The following is a 27,701-nucleotide window of genomic DNA, read 5'->3' as shown; positions in this document are numbered from 1 at the left end:
TCTGGTTATCATTTCACTGATGTAGCAGTTGACAAATTCTAACTTCATTTAGCTTTGTGGTGTTTGGGCATTCAACTATTTTCTGAATCTCTATAGCTCCCAATACATTTAAAAGTCTTCCTTTTCTCGGAAATGTGTAGGAGGTTAACATCTTGGTTACTATTGAATCCGTGTCCTGTTTCAATCAGATGGTCTGCAAATTGTGAGGTGTCTTCACCATTCTTCCATGCTGATTTGTGTTCTAAAATTCTAACACTCAATCTTCTCCCAGTCTGACCAATGTTTTTGGCATTGCACTCCCCACACTTCAACATGTAGACACCACTTCTTTCTCATTTTTCTATTTTGTCTTTTGATGCTCACCACTTTCACCTCTGTTAGCTGAAATATTTATGGACAGTTTTGAAAAAATAATCCTCAACTATTCACGGTTTAAAAATCAAATGGGATACTGGTTCCGGTATGTGAATGACATACTTTGTCTATGGAATGGTTTTAACAGCCAGTTAGATATATTCCACAACTCCTTCGAGAGCATCCACAAAAACATCCAGTTCACAAAAGAAGTTGGGATCAACAACACAATCAACTTCCTGGACCTGACCGTCTCTCACCATGAAGGAAAACATAAATGAATAAATGAATAAATGAATAAATGATCTTTATTACCTTGTAAGCTATAAGTAGCAATTGGTTCGTCAGAAAAACAAGCACACAAAACATATATATCAACAACAGGAGAATTTGATAAAGCTTATTAAATTAATGAGCAAATTAAGTCTTAGGTGCAAAAAACACAATTTCACATGAAGAAAAACAGTATCCCATAAAGTTCATGTATAAAATTCTTTGATGGTAACATCCGGAATACTGAAAAACTCTCTTATTGAATACAGAGGGGTTTTCACGAGGAATGCATAGGTGCATTTGTTGAACTGCCGTGTTGTAAGAGTCCTCGCTGATGCTGGCAGCCGGTTGAAAAGCCTCATGCTGAGGCTACCTGGGCTATTTTGTATCCTACTCAGCCTTGTGAAAGGCAGGTTGAGTTGGCTTCTGCCTCTTGTGTTGTGGTCATGAAAGTCACTCCTCAGACTCAAACATTCCAGGGTGCCCTTGATTTGTTTAAGGGATATGAAGATGTAAAGGCAGATGACAGTCATGACCGATTCTGCACAAAAAAGTGGGCGACAATGATCAATTATGCCAGAGCCTGTGATGATCCTGATGGCCCTCTTCTGCAGTAGGAGAACTCTATCAATGCCGCTGGCTGCACCCCAGTGTTCCAATCCATACATCACTATTCCTTGGAAGAATGAGATATATGCAGTCCTCACATAGCTTTTAGGTACACACAGCATCAGCTGCCTAAGTAGGTAGATTACTCTGGAGAGCTTTGTACACATGTAGTCAATATGAGGGTTCCATGTCAACTTTGAATCCAGATGAAAACCCAGAAGTCCAACTTTCCTTGCCTGATCTGTGACATTTCTCAAGCCAAATATTATCCGTTGAGTCTTTTCCTCATTCAGTTTGAGATAGTTGGACTCAAACCAAACTGAGACGGCACTCAGAGACTGACCCATCTCTACGTTCAGATTGTCCACTGATTTATTGACATCATACAATGTGGTGTCATCTGCATATGCAACCAACCTGTTACCCAACACTGATGGAAGATCATTCATCATGATAATGAAAAGTAGGGGGCCCAATATGGATCCTTGGGGAACCCCATGAAGAATCGCTTCCAATCCAGATAACCTTCCATTCACCTGAACTGCCTGGCTACGATCCGACAGATAAGACTTGATGAGCTTCAATGTCCCCTCTGTGACTCCATAATAATCCAGCTTGAACAGAAGAGTTTGGTGGTCGACAGTGTCGAAAGCACGGCTCAGATCACACAATGTCAATCCGGTGAAAACATGGCTCTCAAAACCCTCTAGAATGGTGCTTATCAGCCTTCCAACTGCCTGGGCTGTAGTTCTGCCAACTCTAAAACCAAACTGAGCATCTACAAACAAACCAGTGCTCTCGAAGTACCAGCATAACTGCTTCTTAATGATGGATTCTAGAATTTTTGAGAAGACTGGCAGGATAGAGATAGGCCTAAAATTACCAGGCATATCAAATGATCCCTTCTTATGCACTGGAATGGTCTTAGCGATCTTCAGAACAGTAGGGAAGACACCCTCTGTGATGCATGCATTCAGGCAGGAGGTCAGGGGTATAAGGATTTGCATAATGACACTCTTGATCAGATCCACTGACATGCCAAAAAAGTCTCTACTATTTGAACTCTTCAATTCACCTACAATTTCCAACACCTCCTCACATGAAACTGGTCGAAGTGAGAAAGCTGCCTCAGGCTTGGGCACAGCATTCAGAAACTGCAGGGCTGATACTTCTGGAGTGCCTATAGAATCACGAACTGCCTTAACTGAGTCCACAAAGTAGGAGTTGAAAACGTCTGGCTTGATCCTCGTGGTTCTTCCTGGAGTCCCTATTTCTCTTCTTATGACTCTCCATGCAGCTGAGCACTTATTTTGTGAAGAGTTTATATGCTGTGCATTTGCAATTTGTTTAGCTCTTAGAAGTTCTTCTTTGTAATCTTTCTTGAGCATTAAGTACATTTGCTTGGCATCATTTGTCTTGAGATTTCTGTACCGATCATAGGCCACAATGACCCAGTTCTTGAGTACAACCAATTCTTGGTTCATCCAACAGGGCTTATTTCTATGGTTGGTTTTTGATCTCGTTTTTGTATTTTGACAGGGAAAACGTTGTCGAAGAGATACTTAAATCGACTGAAGAATTTGTTGAAATTTTCCTCTGCAGGGCCAGGTGTTACTATTTCATTCCAGTTCACCAGTGACAGGAGGTGTGAGAAGTGGTTCAACTGACTCTTAGCTATTGGGCGCACCATAATTTCCTTAGGAGGATCATTCACAAAAAGATCAGAGCTCCTTTCATCCACAGAGAAACAGATAGATTCATGGTCACTCAAAGCATAACTCATCACTGCCACTCTGTACAAACACTGTGGCAAGTTCGTTACCACATTATCTAGACAGGCTTCCTTTCTTGTGGGTTGTCTCACAGTGCAGTACAAATTCAGGGACCTCATCAGATTAACAAAAGTTGCAGCATTTGTGGATGCAACATCAAGAAAATTGAAATTAAAGTCACCACCTATAACAATATGATGATTTGGCATTTTCTTCACTAGTTGGAGAATAACCTGTTCCAGATGTTCTATGAAATAATTTGGGTCACCATTGGGTGAACGGTACACATTTACAATTATTATCTTGGGCTCCAACAATGTAATACAAGCAAACTCAAAATCAAGCTCCTTACAATGGTGATAGATATTCAAATCTACATTTCTTGCTTTATTTTGACCAAGTACATCCTTGGATACAAAAATTGCTACTCCTCCATGTATATGGGTGATTCGACTGAATGAACTAACCAGTAAATAGTCATCAAAATTTACCATTTTCAGTTGATCATCACATAGCCAGTGCTCCACAAGGCACAATATCTTGTAATCAACCCCACATATTGCCAATTCAATATCAAGTTTCTTCGCCAAGTTGAGACACTGCACATTACTGAAGAGAATTTTGAAATTAATCTCAGATGCCACAGGGCCTATACTGGTACTTGACTTCCTAATTGGATCAGACGCTATGTGATTAGCTGCCCCAAGGTTCTCTTGAATAAAAAACGTTTAAAAAATTTACAAAATACATAAATTTGCAATCTTCAGGAAGCCAACCAGCACAGACACAGTCATAACAAATTTCTCTTGCCATCCACAAGCCCACAAATCAGCAGCTTTCCACTCCATGCTGGACAGATCAACACATATTCCATTGAAGGAAGAGGAATTTAACAGAGAACTGGACACAATACTCAGAATTGCACATAAATATGGCTACAATAACAGGTTTGAATGAAAATGTTTAAGGAGAAGAAGGACACACAGATAATGGAGAAAGTTTACACCACACCAAATTCACAGAAAGACATTAACTGGATTTAGGAGTAGTGTCAGAAAAATGAGGTAAACTTCTTAAGAAAAATGGGTTTCGAGTAGCCTTCAAAACATCTCCTGTCTTGAATAAACTATTGAGTGCATCAAAAGACTAAATAGAAAAATTGGAAAAAAGTGGTGTCTACATGTTGAAGTGTGGGGAGTGCAATGCCAAATACATTGGTCAGACTGGGAGAAAATTTAGTGTTAGAATCTCAGAACACAAATCAGCATGGAAGAATGGTAGAGACACATCAAAATTTGCAGACCATCTGATTGAAACAGGACACGGATTCAATAGTAACCAAGATGTTAACCTCCTACACATTTCCGAAAAAGGAAGACTTTTAAATGTATTGGGAGCTATAGAGATTCAGAAAATAGTTGAATGCCCAAACACCACAAAGCTAAATGAAGTTAGAATTTGTCAACTGCTACATCAGTAAAATGATAACCAGAAGTAAACACCAGAGTCATCACCCTCAAACAACCTAAGATGAAGAAATGAAGAAACTACAAATCTTATCAATCTAATCACCTCCAACAATTAACAGGTCTTCTTTATACATAATATGAGATGCATACACTTAATTCTAACCAGTTCTCAATTTTCATTTTTCTAACAGTCTTTAACAGTATCTACAAGTCAACTTATCTTTATAATTACCTTTTTCTTTTTTAAATAAGGATATTTAGGATACCTTGTTTAGTTTTAGTTCAACTTACAAAGAGGCTAACAATTCTCTCTATTCCATTTTATTTGAGTTTTTGATTCCAACTTAGAGCATAGATTCATTTATTATTCAATGTAACATTTTCATAATTTATTCAAACTCCCATAATATAGGTTATGTTTAGCATCCTCTCTTGAATGACAACAAACCACTGGTCACCCTTGTCAGCTGGTCCCCAACTCAGACTGAGTTTATAGATTAATTTAATAGATTATATTATATTCAATGAATTTATATATTTATACATATTTGATACATTCCTTGTAATATATTCAGACAACAGTAAATTAGAAGTTTCCAATTACTATTCCTCTTCACTAAATAGACCTTTATGAAGCACGGGTTACCTGCTAGTCTATATCATATCATGAAGAAAAGAACTGGCTTATACACAAACAGGAAAGGAAATTCACAAAAGACGTTACATCAGTCTGAACTACTCAACTGATTAAATTGAATTTTTGTTTTATTTCGGATCAACCGAGCATGATATAGGCCTTTTTTCAATTCTTCACGATCTCATTGGAACACGTTTTCAGTTTGTCAAGTTTATTGGACCGTTGCGGAGCACGGTCTGTAATAAAGAAGCGTCAATTCAAATTGCGGTTAGTCAATGTGTGAACAACCCATTTAACAACTCATCTTATTCTTTTTCACAGTGATTGTATTCAGTTAAGTAGTGCAAAATCGTCTAAGTATAGGGATGATATAAGACCGATGATAATGTGGAATCAGAATGCATATGGAAGTGAACTTCCTGTTCGCTCATTAATGACACCACAACAACTCAATGAGTGTTTCCAGCATCATTTCAAAATACAAATGTGTGGGGTATGTACCTTATTCAAAAATTCAAATCGAATTAATTTGCCAAAAGTTTCAATACAAATATAGAGAAAAGCCTATATTCATTTATCACATTCCACAATCACAATATAAAATGAATAAATGCATTGTTTATACAATATACGATGAAATCTGAGCATTGTGTCAGAAGTGTTTTAAATTTTGATCCTTGAGGTGTCCTTGAGCGCGCCTCTCCACTAGGAAATACTGAAATGAAGTGCATCTATCGGGTGATTCTCATAGAACATAATCTTATGAACTTATGTCATTGTGCGGGATATCAATGTGAAGACTATCCTAAGTCTTTTAAATATAATTTTGTTCTAGTATTGACATGTCACCAGTCAAATGAGTGTTACTCAAAAATTGATGTAATGTGACGATAAATTAATGAAATGAAATGAAATATGAAGTTGGTGATGATGATTGAAGCTGAAAATTAAATGTTTCTCACAATACAAGGAGCATTGTTGTCAGGTGTACCTGGAAATCTATATGAGATAGAGCGCTCTACCTGATCTCAGATTGTAGAGCACAAAAATACGCCCAAGGGGATTTTGAATTATACATCCAAATGGTAACAATCGGAAGATATTGTAGATCACAAACTAAAATTCATCAAAATTGATTTATTTTTCAAATTTCACTCATTTTCAGAGAATCATTTTTGAAACTCAGTACTCATTGAAGATGGAGAGTTCTGAATGATCTCATTTTATTCAGAATTTCATAATCTATAAAAAAGACAGGAGCAAATTTTTCTGTCTGATTACGATATTAGGCAGAAATAGTTGAGATTTGGAAAATGAACCGAAAATACGAGGTTTTTGAGCCACCCTGTATCTAGCACAAGGAAATTTTGCATGAAGAAATTGGTTCTGGATTTCTCTTATATACCCAAATAATATATTATTAAAAAATCAGAACTACGATATAAATTGCAAGCACACCCCCTTTTTCATGTCTATATTGACTGGACTATTTCAACAGCTGTAGTTTTCAAACAAAGGCACATAATATACAATATAGACTATCTCTAACGCATACAACGCCCCCTGTGGGTTTGGGGTGCTTTGAGTCAAACATTGTATACTCAAGAATGTGTTGAGAACCAGAATTCACCCACAGTATCTATGCTTGTCTTAGGAGGTGACTAAAAGGGACCCCAAGGTAACTCCAGAAGCTTTCTTGCCTTCAAACCCACTGGATCTGCCCTATCAGGGCTGTTTTGGAGGGGCAAAAATAAAAACCCAAGAAGCCAGAGATGGATGAAACTCCAGGCTCAAATGTGGGTCAAGAGGCTGAGTCAAGGGTGGCCAGGCGCCCTAGAGGCAACTTGGCCGCCCCATCCTCAGCAGAAGGACCTTTAAAAAAGGCCAGGAGTGAAACTCACATGGGTCACGAGGACTAATCAGTCTGAAGAGACTGCCGAGCATATCACATTGGATTGCGACGTAAGGGAAAAATCCTGGTTCTTGTAAAGGACAAAGGTATTGGATTGCCTAACTAACATACTACTTGGGAACACAATAAGCTTTGGTTGACATGTGGGGTTCTTTGAACCTTTGTATCCTTGAATCCGTCCCTTCAATAATAATAATAATTCTAACACAAACAACAATTTTTCAAAAACACAAAATTTCTCAATTCAAATCATATCTTCATCTCAATTCATAATATCAGCCACCTCCTATTGCCCCTTCCTCACCTCTTCATCATCCAGCACCAAAGACTCTATAATTCGTAGTGAATGCATGGACCCGTCTACTACGAATTAAACCTCTATAATATGTACCCTCTATGATCTGTAGAGAATGCATGGTCCCATCTACTACGAATTAAACCTCTACAATCCATACCCTCCATAACCCGTAGTGAACCTATGGTCTCGTCTACTACGAATTAAACCTCTATAATTTGTACCCTCAATAATCTGTAGTGAAAGCATGGTCCCGTCTACTACGACTCAAACCTCTATAACTTGTACCCTTCATAATCTGTAGTGAAGGCATGGTCCCGTCTACTACGACTCAAACCTCTATAATTCGTACCCTCCATAATCTGTAGTGAAGGCATGGTCCCGTCTACTACGACTTAAACCTCTATAATTCGTACCCTCCATAATCTGTAGTGAAGGCATGGTTCCGTCTACTGCGACTCAAACCTCTATAATTCGTACCCTCCATAATCTGTAGTGAAGGCATGGTCCCGTCTACTACGACTTAAACCTCTATAATTCGTACCCTCCATAATCTGTAGTGAAAGCATGGTCCCGTGTACTACGACTCAAACCTCTATAATTTGTACCCTCCATAATCTGTAGTGAAGGCATGGTCCCGTCTACTACGACTTAAACCTCTATAATTCGTACCCTCCATAATCTGTAGTGAAAGCATGGTCCTGTCTACTACGACTTAAACCTCTATAATTCGTACCCTCCATAATCTGTAGTGAAGGCATGGTCCCGTCTACTACGACTTAAACCTCTATAATTCGTACCCTCCATAATCTGTAGTGAAAGCATGGTCCCGTGTACTACGACTCAAACCTCTATAATTTGTACCCTCCATAATCTGTAGTGAAGGCATGGTCCCGTCTACTACGACTCAAACCTCTATAATTTGTACCCTCCATAATCTGCAGTGAAGGCATGGTCCCATCTACTACGACTCAACCCTTTGCGCTCTTTTTATTCAATGTGAAGATGGCTCACCAACTCTCCTGTCCAGTACAGCTCGACAGCGCCATTTTCTCATTCCACTCGTATTCAACTGCATGCAAGTCAACGTCTGAACTCTTCAGTCCAGTACAACTGGACAAAACTAAAATGCTCGATTTGGTCTCCTGTCCAGTAGTGCTGGACAACTACAGAGTGATGAACTTTTCTGTCTGTAAAAGTATCTATTGCTTTCACATGTCTGATTAGTGCTGGAACCAGGTGGTAATATATGAAACTACTATAACCACATGTTTTTCTTTTGTGTCTCTTCATTCTAGTAGTGTATTGTTGGTTCTGACAGACATGTGACTTAACCTTCATGGAGTACTGTTTTGTTCTGTTATTATTTTCAATTATTGATCAATATTTTCTCAATGGCTGACCGGGAACTCAATTCTGATAAAATAGGAGATGTCTTGGAAGAAGAAATATCAGAATATGATATTTCAGAAGGTGGCAGTGACAACGAATATACTGCTGAAGATAGTGATCACGACAGCGATTTCAACATTGATTAACATTGACAAAAGCTAACTGTTTCCTCATCATTCACACCTTATTCATTTAGTTTTAACATTGTTGTATTATATATAAATATATAATGCTATGCTGTTTATAAATTGTTTGGAAAACAGGAATTCAATACCAAACATATATTTGCTATATTGGTTACAATGTGTGATAAATAGGTTCATCTGTAGATCATACATAATATATAATTGGGTATCAAATATTGGCATAATCTACAAATATGCCTGTTTTTCCTTTTTTTATAAAATTTTTTGTCATTCGTCTCTCAAATTTTCAGATTTTCCATAAATTTTCATGTTATAACACTTTAGAAACTTGTTCTCTTTTTTTGCAGGCCTATTTATTAAAATTCTGGAATTGATAAACTATAATATATTTCATTTGTCACAAAGTGAATTTTTGTGACGGATGGAGAGCCGTCGTCCAGCGTAGAATTAGCGAAATTATTCTGTTTTAGAATAAGAATAGGGTTGACTTCCAGATATATCTTGTTGGACTTGTAGTAGTGTATGCCCATCATCACCATCGTCGCCAACCTGTCAGCAACAGATTCATCATAACCAGAAATTTCCAGATCTTGTTTACCACTCTGAGCGTTCTCGTATTTTGTATTGCATTAGCAGCATCCGTATCATCAAAACGATAAGCGACTACCGAGTTGAGTCGTTATCATTCTTGTAATTTCTGGTGAGAAATATTGTTTACCGGCCTGATTTAGTGTAGCAATTAGTATCATTGTCATCATTAGCTGCACTCTTAGCATCAGCACTAGTGGATTCAAACCCTGTCACATGACCAGTGGCGTGATCGTCTTTTCAGACTCGCATTGGTCGGCAATCTCTTTTCCCCCGGCCTCCTAATTTTCAGCGACCCGGTGCTGCTTCAAGAAGACCTGGGAGAGAAGCAGTTGTTCGGTGAACGGGTTGGTGTATGGCTGCGTTCCGAGCGGCGCTCCTAATAGTGGTGTACTAGAGGGTTAATATTCTATTCTGTATTTTAGTGAATGGAATATTGTATGTCGAATTGCCGACTGTATTTGAAGTTGGATTTTCCTGGGGGATTCTCTGTCCTTGTAGGTTTCATTTAGGGCAGTTGTTCGGTGAACGGGTTGGTGTACAGCTGCGTTCCGAGCGGCGCTCCTAATAGTGGTGTACTGGAGGGTTAATATTCTATTCTGTATTTTAGTGAATGGAATATTGTATGTCGAATTGCCGACTGTATTTGAAGGTGGATTTTTCTGGGGGATTCTCTGTCCTTGTAGGTTTCATTTAGGGCAGTTGTTCGGTGAACGGGTTTGTGTACGGCTGCGTTCCGAGCGGTGCTCCTAATAGTGGTGTACTAGAGGGTTAATATTCTATTCTGTATTTTAGTGAATGGAATATTGTATGTCGAATTGCCGACTGTATTTGAAGGTGGATTTTCCTGGGGGATTCTCTGTCCTCGTAGGTTTCATTTTAGGGCAGTTGTTTGGTGGTTGAGCGTGAGATCGGGTTGCGAATCTCCTTTCCTTACGACGTTCCCGATACTAATTATTATTCTATTTTGTGTTAACATAGAATATTGTAGGATGAGTTCCGAACAACTCGGAGTTAGAACTCCCTTGTGGGTTTCTCTTTCTTGTCAGCTATTTTTCCTGAATTCGTATCACTGGGGGTGAACGTGTTATCCTTGGTTTGAAACCTGTAAGGGATCTCAAGTTTGTGCTACAAATAGTTGAGTGGGAAATTCAGCTAGGCTCTTATAGCAGATTATTTTTGAGGGCTTAATTCTTAAGTCTCGACTCTGTCGCTTCACGACGTTTGAGTTTAGTGCGGGAATTTGTTGGCTATTCTCCGTATTTGGTTCTGCAGTGATTCAGGTAACTGTATGTTAGGACTGGTCACTTGTGTGCATTTCCTCTTCTGTAATAAGGTAATCTCAGTTTTAAGGGGTGTATTTTCCTTATTTAATTTTCATATCATTAGGTGGCCCTGTATTTTAACTTATTTAGCAAATTCAGACTTGCTGTAATTCCATGTAGGAAAATTCCAATCATTTCCTAGAGAACTCAGGTACAGCTTGAGTTCGTCCTTGTCGAAGTTGGTAGACTGTGACGTCCTTGCTCTTTCTTTCTCTTCACTTTCCCTATTCTAAAATCCTTCTAGCTCTCAGGTACAGCTTGAGGACTTCCTCGCCGAAGTTTCTAGACTGCGGCATCCTTTCTCTTTCTTTCTCTTAATTCTCCCTGTGTTAAAATCCTTCCTGATCTCAGTTCCAGATTCGAGATCATCCTAGTCGTGGGTTTTCAGACCCGCGAATCCTTTCTAAAATTCTTAGAAACCTGTCTTCTTTAATAGCAAATATTATCTGCTGGTTTTCCCTGTTGAAAATTCACGAATTTTCCCGTGAATCTCAGTTGCAAATTAGAGATCGATCTTGTGGTAGTCCTTAGACTGGCAATTACTTGAAAAAGTCTATTGAAATCTTTTCCTGAATTAGGAGTCTCTGACTCGATATTTTCCTTGTGGAAAATCCTTTCCTACCCTGACAACGACAGACTGTTGTCTTCCCGATATTATTCTACAGACTGTGTCTGTGAAAAATCTTTCCTATCCTCTCATAATAGTCGACATACTGACTATCAATTTAAAAGCGTTTCGGACGATTGAGAGCGATTCCCATACCCTTAAGGGCAGTCACAGATTGGCCCTTAATAACCGGCGCGCAGTCACCAGATTAGCGCGGAAATCCTGTTTAGCAGTTTCAGAATTGCTGAAAATCCTTTCGCAGCCGCAGGCTCGCGATTCAGAAATCCGACACCCGAAACCTCATCCTCTAAACTTTAATTATCATAAAATTAGAATAGATATACTATGTTTAGCTAGCAGGTCCAGCCTGCTAACAGCTAGAGCGCAATTCTCAGATTGCGGATTATTGAGCAGATATTTATTTGCTGTAGAGAATAATAACCTTATTGATTCTCTGTTCCCTATACCCTATACCATATACCTCATACCCTGCACCCTATTCTCTATAGCTTACACCCTATACCGTGCCCTATTTAACCACATCTCAAATACTACTAATAACTCCATAGTTCCGTCATACCTTTACCTCATAGCTCTCACCTTAAACCCCATAGAAAAACCACATCCCGGGCTTGCAGGTACAGCTTGCTCGCCGTCAATTCGCAGTTGGTTCAGATTGCGTACTACCTTTATAAATAAAATTATTGGTAGGAATCTGATAGTCAGATCCGTCTCCTTGTGTAGGGTTACCTTAATATCCCTTAACACCCACCCTGTATTCCATAGGCCGAGGGCCGAATCGGCCAGTAACGCCACGGGTAAACTCTCTTCCCCTGAAAGTAAAAATCTCGCGAAAGAAGCAGAAGGTAAAAAATCAGGATAGAGGGAGAAGTGTAGGTCCGGTATCTCCACCAGTCAGTACGGTCACCGTCCCCGACCCATACCCCGGCTGTAGCTAGTCTGCGTCGTAGCAATACTTCACAATTATTAGGAAACCTAGAGGGTGGAATAGGTCATCCTAATACATTAATAAATATTTTTAAAGGATATATTAAAAAACAAGTTTTGAAGAGTCAATTTTTTGAATATGAAATTTGTAGATTAAATAATAAGATACAAAAAATCTAAAACCTGTCTCTTCAGTGATAAAAGCACTTGTTTGCAAAAACAATTCCGAGCTGTAGAGGAATCATGGGTGACTATTATTATGAGTGGGAGAGGAATTCTGCCTTGTCCAGTAGTACTGGACAGGAGAGCTGTGAGGACACACAGCGGCTAAACAATAACGAGCTGATGAATGAATCCTCCATGTCCAGTGGTACTGGACTGGGGAGCGCAGGGTTAAGGGTCAAACCTCTATAATTCGTACCCTCCATAATCTGTAGTGAAAGCATGGTCCCGTCTACTACGAATTTTAACCTCTATTATTTGTACCCTCCATAATCCGTAGTGAACGCATGGTCCCATTAAATACGAATTAAACCTCTAAGGGGCGATTGCTGAGATCGGGATTATCTCTTGCCCTTGGCTAAAAACCGGCTTTTGCGCCGCAGATCAAAAATCGGTTTGCTGAGTACGGGATTAACCACGCTCGAGCGCAAAAGTTGGCCGACCGGCAATTATCGCAGGGAAGAACCTGCGGTCTAAAAATCGGTTTGCTGAGTTCCAGTCTAGGCTAAAAATTAATCTCGGTAGATTGCTGAGTTCAAGCGTAGATCAACTTGGGTTTAAAAGATAATCTCGGTTGATTGCTGAGATCTGGATCAGGCCAAAATATGATAATCTCAGGAGCAAAAATGATGATTTTAGACTCCAACTTAAACCAGCTAGGAGGCAGGTTTAAGTGCGGGATTAAGCTATTAACTCACTATTGTTCTGATTCTATCAAAAACCAGGGTCAAATTGGGGTTCGTCTTTGAATTCTGAACAATTTCATTACCCATAAAGTCATATTTGAAATGTTTTTGACGTGACAATGTCTTATAAATTGGTTTGCCGGGTGACACTTCAAGAAACTGCGTTACGTTCCCACGTTATGCGCTCACAATGAGAGCAAGTGAGAGCGTTCGTTTTGGTTCACGGTCGTCTGGAAAGAGCACGAATGGGAGCAGTGGCGAGTAAAGCAGCAGCAAGCCCAGCAACCGGAAGGCATTCACCTGGAGAGAGAGTGAAACGGAGCAGTCAACCTGCGCAGGCGCCGCAAGCAATCTCCTGCGACTGCGCCTGCTTAGGTGAATAAGTGAATAGGTTATGTTGTAGTAATCACAATAATGCATAATCACATAATCATGCATAAGTGAATAGGTTATATTGTAGTAATCACAATGTTGTGGTTCAGTGTGAGATTCTTTGTATAAATTAATGTTTTCAATGTAATTCTTTGTATAAATAAATGTTTTAAATTGTTACTATTATTTCATCCTTCTTCCTACTATACAAATGAATATTCACATTAAAATTATTTTACCACTCAAAGTCGTTGTCACGTGAAACTTTTGCCCATATACCGACTTTACAGGCAGCCATGCAATTTTTTCCACTGATGTTTAAAATATTATAACATAAGAAAGTGAAAATGAAAACACCTTCAAACAACAAGAAAATTCTATACCTCTCACGAGAAGGGGGTCCGGGGGGCCTCCCCCAGAAAATTTCAGGAAAATACCCTCAATTTGGTGTGATTTCAAGCAATTTCTACTTGAAAAACTACATCCTAATAATGAAGTTTCTTCATGTTCAGTGGGCTAATTATTATTCAAGTTTTCATAGTAAATAATATATCATAGGCCTATATTTCAGTTCATATAGCAAATAGAATGGAAATATAATTTTTTTAGTCATTCAATTGTTTCAAAAAATAGTTTCAAAGTTATAGTCTTCAAACCTATGATATTCATGATTTTTACTCAAGTGCAAAAAAAATATATTGGGGGGAGGGATATATCCATTATCAATGTTCCCAGATGTTACTGGAGATTCGTATATCCTCCTGTCCCCGGTGGAAACTATTCTTTAAAATAACTGGGACATTTTGTGGGTACCATACTAGAAAAAAGGTGCTGGAGCATTGGTTAAGGGAACTACGTTTCAATCTCATGAACTGATTTACATACATGATCTATTCATATTCATGCATGAAACTGAATGAACAATTATCAATACATGTTATATTAAACTTATTAAGATGGTAAAAACGAAACTGACTTACTTCAAAAAGATCTTTCTGAAGTATTCGCTATACGCAGTTCCATAGAATAAAGATACTGTTTGAAAGTTACCTATTTATTTGTCTCTGGCAGTACGCACTAGCCCATTCTCTGTATGGCCCATAATTTCATCATCACTTATATAATATATTTTTCTGTTAAAACAATAAATTACCTTCTACGAATCTGGGCTACGATAGTATCGATTAGACCAATTGGTGGATCAATTAGTATTGATTAAATGGCTATAATTGGTTTGAATATAATAATGGAACTGCACCTACATCAGTAATGAAGGAGAACTGTATTAAATACGTTGTAATTGTAAGAGAGTGTGAGATGATGATATCTATGTGGAGTTGATTGTTGCTGATTGGAGGCAGCTGCGTTTGCTTGCATCATCACCGGATGCAGAAATAGTCTGCATTGCACAATTGAACTATTAAGTTGAGTCCAGACCGTGATGAGCGACCATTCCTTTGTGTGATCCTTGCTGTGGAATGATTTTGTGAGTGTATTTTTGAATAATGCATTATCTTGAATATTTGGATTATTACGAACCAATACCTCAAGTCGGCCAGTTTGGTGTCCGAATTTAAAATTGGAGAGAAGTGCTGATTGCTCTCAGATTTTTTGCTGATGTTAGTCCACAGAGAGACTGGCGATTTATGTGAGTACTGCAGCATCATGTCGCATTGTACAATGTACATAGTGTTGCGGCGATAGCTATCATTTTTTAGTGATGAAAAAATATAACATTGAATTCCTAGCTAGACAATACGCTAGTAAAAAAAAAAAATTTTTGAAATGAATAAAAATGAATTCCAAATGAGCACCAAAAATAGGTGAGGAGTTGTTCATGTGTTTACTGTAACAACATTTGAAATAGTTTAGAAGATTATCCAATCGCAGATGATCATTACAACGACGGCCAAGAGAGTATCAAGACTGAAAAAGAGAGAAAATGGGAGTAAGTGGGGAAAGAGCGAGAGAGAGTGAATAAGATTGATTGATGTTTTTCTTCTTCCAGAGAGAGAGAGAGAGTGAGTGATTGAGAGGGGGGAAGAAGAAGAAAAACGAATGATGGGAGAGTGAGTGAGTGTGAGTGAGAGAGTGCAAAAACAATACGCAAAGACAGTGTGTTAGAGCCAAAGTAGCATTTGAGATGGCTGTTGCCAACATTGGGACAATAATTCCCTGTAGATTCCTCCAGTTGCGCCTCGGTCTGGCTAAACTTGAGCGTCGGTCAGGCTAAAACCACGGATCAAAGTTGCTCTCGACCAAGAGATGACTGGCGGCTAAACTCAATCTCAGCAAACCGATTTTTTAGCCGAGACCAAAGTTGCGTCCTGTCTACTACAAATTAAACCTCTATAATTTGTACCCTCCATAATCCGTAGTGAATGCATGGTCCCATCTACTACGAATTGAACTTCCAGCCTCGGTCTGGCTAGACTTAGTGTCGGTCTGGCTAAAGCCGCGCATCAAAGTTGCTCTCGACCAAGAGATGACTGGCAGCTAAACTCGATCCCAGCAAACCGATTTTTTAGCCGAGACCAGAGTTGTGTCCTGTCTACTACAAATTAAACCTCTATAATTTGTACCCTCCATAATCCGTAGTGAATGCATGGTCCCATCTACTAAGAATTAAACTTCCAGCCTCGGTCTGGCTAGACTTGGTGTCGGTCTGGCTAAACCCGCGGATCAAACTTGCTCTCGACCAAGAGATGACTGGCGGCTAAACTCGATCCCAGCAAACCGATTTTTTAGCCGAGACCAGAGTTGTGTCCTGTCTACTACAAATTAAACCTCTATAATTTGTACCCTCTATAATCCGTAGTGAATGCATGATCCCATCTACTACGAATTAAACTTCCAGCCTCGTTAAACTTCCAGCCTTGGTCTGGCTAGACTTAGTGTCGGTCTGGCTAAACCCGCGGATCTAAGTTGCTCTCGACCAAGAGATGACTGGCGGCTAAACTCGATCCCAGCAAACCGATTTTTTAGCCGAGACCAAAGTTGTGTCCTGTCTACTACAAATTAAACCTCTATAATTTGTACCCTCTATAATCCGTAGTGAATGCATGATCCCATCTACTACGAATTAAACTTCCAGCCTCGTTAAACTTCCAGCCTCGTTAAACTTCCAGCCTCGGTCTGGCTAGACTTAGTGTTGGTCTGGCTAAACCTGCGGATCAAAGTTGCTCTCGACCAAGAGATGACTGGCCGCTAAACTCAATCCCAGCAAACCGATTTTTTAGCCGAGACCAAAGTTGTGTCCTGTCTACTACAAATTAAACCTCTATAATTTGTACCCTCCATAATCCGTAGTGAATGCATGGTCCAATCTACTACGAATTAACTTCCATCATTTGTACCCTCCATAATCTCTTGTGAAAGAATGGTCTCATCTACTACGAATTTAACCTCCATAATTCGTACCCTCTATAATTCGTAGTGAACGCATGGACCCGTCCACTAAAAATTAAACCTATATAATTTGTACCCTCTATAATCCGTAGTGAATGCATGGTCCCATTTACTACAAATTAAACCTCTATAATTCATACCCTCCATAAACCGTAGTGAACCTATGGTCTCGTCTACTACGAATTAAACCTCAATAATTTGTACCCTCCATAATCCGTAGTGGACACATAATCCCGTCTACTACGAGTTAAACCTCTATAATTTGTACCCTCCATAATCCGTAGTGAATGCATGGTCTCGTCTACTAAGGATTAAAAGCCTCTTCAATTCGTAGTTGAAGGGACAAAGTGCTTACTACGAATTATGGAGGGTAGGAATTATAGAGGTTCCACTGTACCTCTTTTGCAGAAGGAAGTTTCAGACGTAAAGCCTATTTATCGAGTTGAAAGCACATTAACTACTAGAGATGAAAATTGCAAGCTGGCAGTTGTCTATTATCATGATGGTGTCACTGTTGTTGAAAACAATGGAAAATTGGAAATAAAAGCTACCAAATTCTACAATGATCAGTTTCAACCAATCAAATTTAGTGAGTTATTTTATTCATTCATGGGGAAAGATGAAAGCATTGATTATTTGTATGTTGGTTCAATATTCAGAGACTAGGTTGTCATATAATCTTATGATGTACATTCTGAGAGGAATTAGACTTTCTATGTGATTTAGGACTACTCCAGCCAAATAACTCTATGTTCACAGGTGCAAAGAGAATATTATAGTCTCTGGAGGATGAAGAGGATATAATTTTTCTAAAAAAAGTTATTTGTATAACTAGAGTGAAAAGTGCTGTTTTTTCTCCCTGAGGGAAAAGTTTGAAGCCCAAGGCGAAGCCGAGGATGACAATTTTCCTGGGGGAGAAAAAAAAACATTTTTCTTTCGTGATATACACAACACTTTTCCTTCACCTATATTTTTATAAAAACTGCAAATGAAATAATTTTAAAAACGTACGTGACCAAACAATGTGTTACAACATAATCTAAAAAGTGAACAGAAACAGCTGGCTTGTAATCACAGTTCTCCGCCGACAGTCAGCACCAACTCAGCTCTATCTGTCGGCAAAAGTTATAACAACAATGGCCGCCACAGCTACAGCTATGATGAAGATCCCGTTTCAAATTTGATTAGTTGATAAGGAATATTTGTTGGCAGGTATTTTGAATAGCATGGAATATAAAAAAAATATTTATATATTTTTTCAGTATAGTGATATTAAGTTTGTAATGATTTTAGCATACAAACATATATTTCATATGTTGATCAAATCTGGTTGAGGTATTGAATTTAGTTGACTCAATGACTTACTACTCTATATGCTTCCTTATCTGACCTTCAAACCTATTACAATGTAGGTTTTTGGAATAGAGATGCTTCCCTATTAAAATGGAGTGACTTTCCCTTCCTAGGGAGTTCTTCTGTTTTTTAGTACCAAGAGCAAAAAAGTGACACTTTAGTATTATGTTTCAGTGAGTAAAGTAAGTACTTTAGACAGTACTTGGAGGAAAATGAAACTCAAAGTACCCTTTATAACTTTATGATTCCTAGTAGGTACCCCGAGCTCTATCAGAGGCTAATTAGAAACTTGACAAACTTAAAACCTGACCTACTAAAATATTGAAGAGTTTGAAATAGACCTATAACCATCCCCAATGAATTCAGAATCTATATGCAGAATTTCAAGTTGATCAGTTCAGTAGTTTGGACGTGATGATGTTTAAATTCCTGGATTTTCTATCCCGTACGTGTATAAGCCAGTTATTTTCTTTATTATGAGAAATAGCCTACCTCTTAGAACACCCCCATACATCTCTTCTCTATACTTATAAAAGGCTAAGCCCAGACAGACTGAAATCACACCACAGCCCAAACTACTGAGCCTAAATACTTGAAATTCTGCACAATTGTTTATGGTAGCCTGAAAACATCCACTAAGAAAGGATTTTCAGAAATTTGCCCCCCTGAGGGAGCTGGGGCCCCCCAAAAATTTTGTACTTTTCAACCGCTCATTGCACAGCAAAGTCATGAGGAACTTTTTTGTTCAGCTACGAAAAAAAATCAGATCTATGCAGAAAAATTTCGATCAGGAGCACAGGGGGGTCCAGGAGAGGGCATTTTTCGAAAATTTTGATGTAAAATCACACTACAGCTCAAACTAATTGTCCTACAGACTTGAAACTTTGCACAAATATTCTTCAAACATGCTAGACGCGCACTAAGAACGGATTTTGAGATATTTTGCCTCTAAGGGTTTCAAAGGATGAAAAAGGATCATAGGCCTATTTAGTAAGGTTATGAACATGGTAAGGTGAATGCCATATGGAACTGGGATAATTGACACATGATATTCTAACATATGTTATAATCATTGGAAAGCTCAAAATAATTTTATGAATCAGCTGATTGAATTTAATTTACCATGAATCGAAAGCGCTAGCTTGCCACGTGTTTGTTCCATTGTTGTATGAGTCTCATACATTCCGATTACAACAGAGCACAGATATTTTCTTTGGTTAGGAGTTTGTTGATAATTCTTTTTTTCAAATTTTATTGCAAAAAAAATCACATTGAAAAATTTCTTAATAGACAACAAGATTACAAAAACAAGATGTCAAACATAAACCTATATTCATTTGTAGCATGGCCAGAAAAAGACAAACTTGAGTACTAGCCGTGGGTTCATTCAATATAACTCATATTTTTGTGTTAATATTTTGTGAACAAGAAGTATGAGTAGATGAGAAATGTGAGTAATATATTTTATTTGATCTAAATGGTTATTCATATTGTAGTAGTCCGGGTCACTTCAATCAAAGTTTTTTATTTTGTAGTGTCATATGTATTGATTGTCCATAATGTAAGTAATTAAACTAATCAAAATTGATGGCTTATTGGTCCTTCACAGAATTTATAGTATTCCTGGTGATCGAGCCTGTCTTTTTTCAGTGTTGACTATTAATAATAAAGCTTTATTTACAACTAGCTTACCTGGCGAACTTTGTACCCACAAAAGTCAATGTACACTCCACTTTATTTGGTGAATCATGAAATTTATCTGACAATCAATATTTTCATTCACATCTAAATACGAACTTCCTATGTGCTTAGTATTGCAACATTCATTATTCCCAAAACATATTCTTCTCAATCAATTGGTAGTAATATCTAACAGTGAAGTGTTTTAATTAAAAAAAAAAAAATAGATAGTATAAATTAGTTTTTCAAAGATGAGTTCAATGTTTTCATAGTTGTTGATTGTCAATAGATGGTCCAGGAAATATGCGATGTACGATGAATCATCACCAGGAATTACGTATTCTTTCCATCTTCCATTTTAGGATTTTCAGGATGGAAATAAGCTAAGCTAAATTCAAAAAAATTGTGAATTATTCTGACATTCTTCAGTAATAATAAATGCAATATGAACAACTCTCTTCCATGAGGTGAATAATTTTATCCCAACATTTTCCGGTTACTCAATGATAGGGGAGTGATAATTATATTTGTATAGGTCTTCTAAGGAACCATTATCTACAGCTGGTACGAATCAACTACACTTCAACTCCAAACTACCGTTGTAATACCAGTAGTCTACACAATTTATCATAGGGTGGCGTGTTTATTACAGCTGGTAACTTTAGATGCTGAATCATATTATCTCAATATCATCTTGAATCATGATCATCTTTCCGTTATTCGGTAGCCGCTAGGCTGACAATTTCGAAAACATAGGTCTGTAAAATAGATTAATAAATAATCATTATTAGCAACCCTATCAAAATTTCTGGTCAGAAACCATCCCCAATATTCACACAACATTCCCAAAGTTTCATGCCGTTATGTCAAGTATTTTTCAAGTCATAGGGAACAAACACACAAACATTCATTTTTTTATATATATATATATATATATATATATATATATATATATATAGAAGATAGAAGATTTCATTCGGCTCAAACAAAAGCCTCTCTAAATGGAGGTAGAATGATAAGGTTGACAACTTTCAGTTCTGTTGTTTTAACATTTTTTTTTTTTAATCACTTTCAAAAAGTTCATGTAGTACCTACTATTGTGTTTGAGACACTTCTGGCGCTATCATAGTTTCACAACTATTCTGTAGCACACTCCTATCTCTTGCAGTCGTTAACCATATCTATAATAAAATAAAGAGTTGGCTTATACACGTATGGGATAGGAAAATATTATGTTTGACGCATCACCACGTCTGAACTACTGGACTAATAAACTTGAAATTTTGCTTATAGGCTAGATTCTTAATTAACCAAGAATGGTTATATGCCTATTTTAAGTTCTTTAAAATTTCATTACGTCAAGTTTTCAGATTATCAAGTTTGAAAATAGATCCTTGCGAAGCACGGGTTCCTGCTAGTAGAATTAGATAGCAGATAGCATGAGAAGATATCCAATGCCATGGTATAGGGCGCTTATGTTCCAAATTTCACAGTCAACTCAAGCTGACAGTCCTATAGTAAGGTCCACGTTATAAAGGCAGAGTTTGATTAGCAATTGTATTGCTATCCTTGTTGACCGAGCAAAGTGAGGTCTGAGAATCAAATCGACGGTTTGGCATTTCTCATAATGTTGAAATGTTTGAATGTTTAAATGTTTGAATGTTTGTATGTTTGAATGTTTAAATGTTTAAATGTTGAATGTTTAAATGTTAAATGTTTAAATGTTCAAATGTTCAAATGTTTAAATGTTTAAATGTTTAATGTTTAAAGTTTAAATGTTAAATGTTTAAATTTTTAAATGTTTAAATGTTAAATGTTTAAATGTTAAATGTTAAATGTTTGAATGTTTAAATGTTTAATGTTTAAATGTTTAATGTTTAATGTTTAATGTTTAAATGTTAATGTTTAAATGTTAAATGTTTAAATGTTTAATGTTTAAATGTTTAAATGTTTAATGTTTAAATGTTTAAATGTTTAATGTTTAATGTTTAAAAAATGTTTAAATGTTTAAATGTTTAAATGTTTAAATGTTTAAATGTTTAAATGTTTAAATGTTTAATGTTTAAATGTTTAATGTTTAAATGTTAAATGTTAATGTTTAAATGTTCAATGTTTGAATGTTTAAATGTTTAAATGTTTAAATGTTTAAATGTTTAAATGTTTAATGTTTAAATGTTTAAATGTTTAAATGTTTAAATTTTAAATGTTTAATGTTTAAATGTTTAAATGTTTAAATGTTAATGTTTAAATGTTTAATGTTTAATGTTTAAATGTTTAAATGTTTAAATGTTTAAATGTTAAATGTTTAAATGTTTAAATGTTTAAATGTTTAATGTTTAAATGTTTAAATTTTTAAATGTTTAAATGTTTAAATGTTTAATGTTTAAATGTTTAAATGTTTAATGTTTAAATGTTTAAATGTTTAAATGTTTAAATGTTTAAATGTTTAAATGTTAAATGTTTAAATGTTTAAATGTTTAAATGTTTAAATGTTTAATGTTTAAATGTTTAATGTTTAAATGTTTAAATGTTTAAATGTTCAAATGTTTGAATGTTTAAATGTTTAAATGTTTAGAAGTTTAAATGTTTGAATGTTTAAATGTTCAGATGTTTGAATGTTTGAATGTTTAAATGTTCAGATGTTTGAATGTTTAAATGTTTAAATGTTTAAATGTTTAAATTTTCAATGTTTAAATGTTTAAATGTTTAAATGTTTTAAATGTTTAAATGTTAAATGTTCAAATGTTGAATGTTTTAAATGTTTAAATGTTTAAATGTTTAAATGTTTAAATGTTTAAATGTTCAAATGTTCAAATGTTTTAAATGTTTAAATGTTTTAAATGTTTAAATGTTTAAATGTTTAAATGTTTAAATGTTTTAAATGTTTAAATGTTTTAAATGTTAAATGTTTAAATGTTAAATGTTGAAATGTTGAAATATTCTAATGATCAAATATTCATATGTTGTGCATTCACGGCAAAACGCGGTAATAGATTTTCATGAAATAAGACAGGTATGTTCCTTTTTTAATTGTGCGTTGACGTATATACAAGGTTTTTGGGAATTTTCCATTTCAATGATAATATGAAAGGAAAAAGGAGTCTTCTTCATATGCTAATATTAGAGTGAAAATCAGACTATAGAATCATTCATAATGAATCAGTTGACAAGTGATCACACAGATGTGTGGAGAAGTCAATCTATCGCTGTATTTCCATAAAGTCTATGGTTTCAATCAGGTACTTGTGAATGAGAATACTGCTTGAGGTCTACTGTTCACAGAACTACTAGTCCATCATTCAACAAAGGGGATAGCACTATCTCTTTCTCGCTCAGCTCTCTTGCCAGATTGTCTCTAAACAATGTAGAATATTGATAATTAATTGACAAAATATTATATTTTTAATTATAAATTTGTTGAGAAATATAATTTCTTGCTTGATAAAATATACTTGGTTATTTTAAACTAGTAGTTATGTGAACAGTAGACCTCATGCAATATTTCCATTCACAAGTAGCTTGATTGAAACTATAGACATTATGGAAATACATCAATAGACTGGCTTCTCCACACATCTGTATAATCACTTGTCAGCTGATTTATGATGAATAATTCTATAGTCTGTTTTTTACTCTAATATTGGCGTATGAAGGAGGCTCCTTTTTCCTTTTATATCATCCTTGGAGTGCAAAATTTCCATAACCTTGTATATACGTCAACGCGCAATCAAAAAGGAACATACCTATCAAATTTCATGAAAATCTATTACCGCGTTTTGCCGTAAATGCACAACATATAAACATTTGAACATTTAAACATTCAAACATTTGAACATTCAAACATTTAAACATAAAGAGAAATGCCAAACCGTCAACTTGAATCTTAGACTTCACTTCGCTCGGTCAATGAGAATGAACAGTTGAAATTATATCAACCTGTATAAGCTACCGTCTATAGAAGGCATTGACAGAACAGAGGATTGGCAACGTTGCTCTCCTATCTTTATCCATTGCCATTATAACGTGGTCCTCACTATAAGAGTTTTGAACATTTAAACATTTAGACATTTAAACATTTAAATGTTCAAATGTTTAAATGTTCAAATGTTTAAATGTTCAAATGTTCAAATGTTGAAATGTTGAAATGTTCAAATGTTGAAATGTTCAAATGTTCAAATGTTCAAATGTTCAAATGTTGAAATGTTGAAATGTTCAAATGTTTGAATGTTTGAATGTTTAATGTTTAAATGTTCAAATGTTGAAATGTTCAAATGTTTAAATGTTTAATGTTTAAATGTTTGAATGTTTAAATGTTTAAATGTTTAATGTTTAAATGTTGAATGTTTAAATGTTTAAATGTTAATGTTTAAATGTTCAAATGTTCAAATGTTTGAATGTTTTGTGCCTAAGAAGATAATAGATAAGATAATTTTGAATAAAATTTAGAATTTAGAAATAGGCCGGCACATCTAGAAAATACCTGAGTCTAGACCTAATTCATGCAGGTGAACGGGCTAGAGTCAAGAAAACTTCAATTAATCTTGCCATGCCTGATTTAATAGGTTTTTACTATAGAATAACACTACAATTTGAAATAATAGAAAAATACAAACAGCTTCAATAAACATTGGCAGCTAAAATCGAACAACAGAAACAACAATATCATGTTACTTTGTTGACATTCTTCATCTGATTCGGGGGCGCATTACTATCCCCGTTTAGATAGCAATACGTCACAAAACCAAACAAGATCAGTCATAAAATAACCAATCAATTTCAACATGAAATTACTCAAGAAAGAAAAAACCCGTTGAACCCAAATTTCGTCGATAGTAACCCATATAACCCATTTCATAATAATTTTGAATCCCCACTTTTTATTGACATTCTCGAATGAACCTTTGTTTCACTACACTGCACTTTCGTTGGTTTGTACGTTGCTTTATCGTCGGGGTTACAATACCTTGTTTTTGGCGGTGAGCTTTTACCGGTTGAATTTGGCTTGACGGCGACGTCCTCTTACGTCCCTAGACCTGTCGTCTGAACGGGTGTCTTGAAGCGGTTTTACATAAAGTTGCGGAACCAAAGGGGTGGTAGTACAAGAAGTTGGTTTGGGGACACACATGAACCGCTGTAAATAAATGTATTACAGCATTAATTTCTAACTCTTCCTACAATTCATCAAAAGCTAAAACAGGAGTTATCTATTGATTACAATTAATTAAATTCTTTCATTTTTTGAATCCTCATTTTATATAGATTTTTATCTTTAAACTACTGATTCTTTTTATCAGAATTAATGGATCTTTCTTCACAAATAATTCAAATTGAAATGATGCTGACTTATATGATATTTTTCGTTTGGTTTGCGAAATCAAATATAATTTTTCATATAGTAGCTCGGCTAGTATTGTTGGAAACTTGTGCGCCAGCCAACATTTATTTTATTTATTATTTATGAACTATAGGACGCAATCCAAGTGTAAATAACGGGCATTCGCCCAAAACTGCTCAGAACCTTAATTAAAAATGAACATTCCAGAGTTTATGATTTGATTTACCTACAAATACAAGTCCAAAAACTAGTATCAACTGAAATTATGAATTTATCACCTAATAAAACAAGACACTTTATAACACAATAAAAGAAAAAAAAATATTGAAAATTTCACTTTAAGGAAAGATAATGTTTGCCTTATAAGATTCACCTTTAATTAAATAAAATTAGTAGACACATAGAAAATAATTTAAATTGTATTAAAATTTGAACATTCATTAATATTAATTTCCTGGAGAAGAAAAACTTTCTTCTTCATCTATTAAGATTTCTATCATAAAAAATTTACTAAATCATTCAAAAGCCTTAATGACATAAGAAAACAGAGTCTGAAAAATATAAATTAAAAAATGTCATAAACTCAATATGAACAATTCTTAAAGGTTTCATTCCAATTTAAAGGCTATCTTCCTGACTTTCAGCAATACTCTACGATAATATATCTCCAGAAACAATAACTCAAATGTAACGTAACTGAAAACTTTCTATACTTCTGTAGAAAAAAAAATTATAATTATCTTCTATCACTAATAAAATCAAAAGGATTATTCTCAATCAATATTATTAACTTGAAAAATAACAGGCTTTGTTGATAAAATCTTTTGATTGAAGTTTCACTTAATTAATTTCCCTAACTTATATTTTAACCTTATTTTACGTACCTTAGCGGTTATTTGAAGAAACAATTATTCGTACATGATGAAGAAACACAATTAAACCTTTCAGGACATGGCACTACTAGAAAATTTAAACTTTAATAAAAATAAAACTAGCTCCTACATTAACTAATGAAAAAAACTTGTAAACGTGCCCAAAAAGGGCGAAACATAGTGACTACATCTTTACTCTCGTAGTGCTCCTAGCAAAGTGTCCTCCGAAACGTAATCTGGTCTGTCGGCTGGGGAATCGCCCCACTACTGTATTTAGAAACAGGTCTCCTATTGGGCGAAAGGAATCAATTTGACCAATCGTCGCGTACCTTCTAGAGCCTTTGGACCAAATAGTAACTGCCAAATCGGTAGTTTGTTATAATTTCAATGCTTGCTGTTTTCCAACTTATCGCATTTTATGTCGCGACAAGAAGGCTAAGTTTTAGAGATAATTCCATAATCTACATTCCTCGACGGCTCGGAGCCACAATTTTTAAATATCTATCATGGGAAACTCGAAGTCATGGCCGTTCATAATAGAGAGAGAAAATAATTTATTTCGCTAACTCACTTACAATAATGGCTCTAGTCTATTGCGTATTAAATTTACTATTATAACTAGGGAAAAGGCCTGAATTAAAGAGAGTGCCCGGCACAGTTTGAATGTTTTAATGTTTAAATGTTGAAATGTTCAAATGTTTAAATGTTTAAATGTTCAAATGTTGAAATGTTCAAATGTTCAAATGTTCAAATGTTGAAATGTTGAAATATTCGAATGATCAAATATTCATATGTTGTGCATTCACGGCAAAACGCGGTAATAGATTTTCATGAAATTTGACAGGTATGTTCCTTTTTTAATTGTGCGTTGACGTATATACAAGGTTTTTGGGAATCTTCCATTTCAATGATAATATGAAAGGAAAAAGGAGTCTTCTTCATATGCTAATATTAGAGTGAAAATCAGACTATAGGATCATTCATAATGAATCAGTTGACAAGTGATCACACAGATGTGTGGAGAAGTCAGTCTATTGCTGTATTTCCATAAAGTCTATAGTTTCAATCAGGTACTTGTGGATGAGAATACTGCGTGAGGTCTACTGTTCACAGAACTACTAGTCCATCATTCAACAAAGGGGATAGCACTATCTCTTTCTCGCTCAGCTCTCTTGCCAGATTGTCTCTAAACAATGTAGAATATTGATAATTAATTGACAAAATATTATATTTTTATTATAAATTTGTTGAGAAATATAATTTCTTGCTTGATAAAATATACTTGGTTATTTTAAACTAGTAGTTATGTGAACAGTAGACCTCATGCAGTATTTCCATTCACAAGTAGCTTGATTGAAACTATAGACATTATGGAAATACATCAATAGACTGGCTTCTCCACACATCTGTATAATCACTTGTCAGCTGATTTATGATAAATAATTC

At 35.7% G+C, this 27,701-nt stretch overlaps 1 protein-coding gene across 2 annotated transcripts in view; it reads left to right on the top strand.

The window, feature by feature from the left end:
- The window catches only part of LOC111052063, an 83,119-nt gene that overhangs the window by 4,726 nt on the left and 50,692 nt on the right, over positions 1-27,701 (top strand). For both annotated transcript variants that reach the window (XM_039435530.1, XM_039435529.1), the window contains exons 2-3: positions 5,436-5,607; positions 17,424-17,604. In XM_039435530.1, coding sequence (XP_039291464.1) covers positions 5,436-5,607; positions 17,424-17,604 — 353 coding nt within the window. The remainder of the gene's footprint in view (positions 1-5,435; positions 5,608-17,423; positions 17,605-27,701) is intronic.

The sequence above is a fragment of the Nilaparvata lugens genome, chromosome 9 (assembly GCF_014356525.2).
Source record: "Nilaparvata lugens isolate BPH chromosome 9, ASM1435652v1, whole genome shotgun sequence".
In the NCBI taxonomy this organism is placed as follows: Eukaryota; Metazoa; Arthropoda; class Insecta; order Hemiptera; family Delphacidae; genus Nilaparvata; species Nilaparvata lugens.
This window is presented reverse-complemented; position numbering and strand designations above follow the sequence as displayed.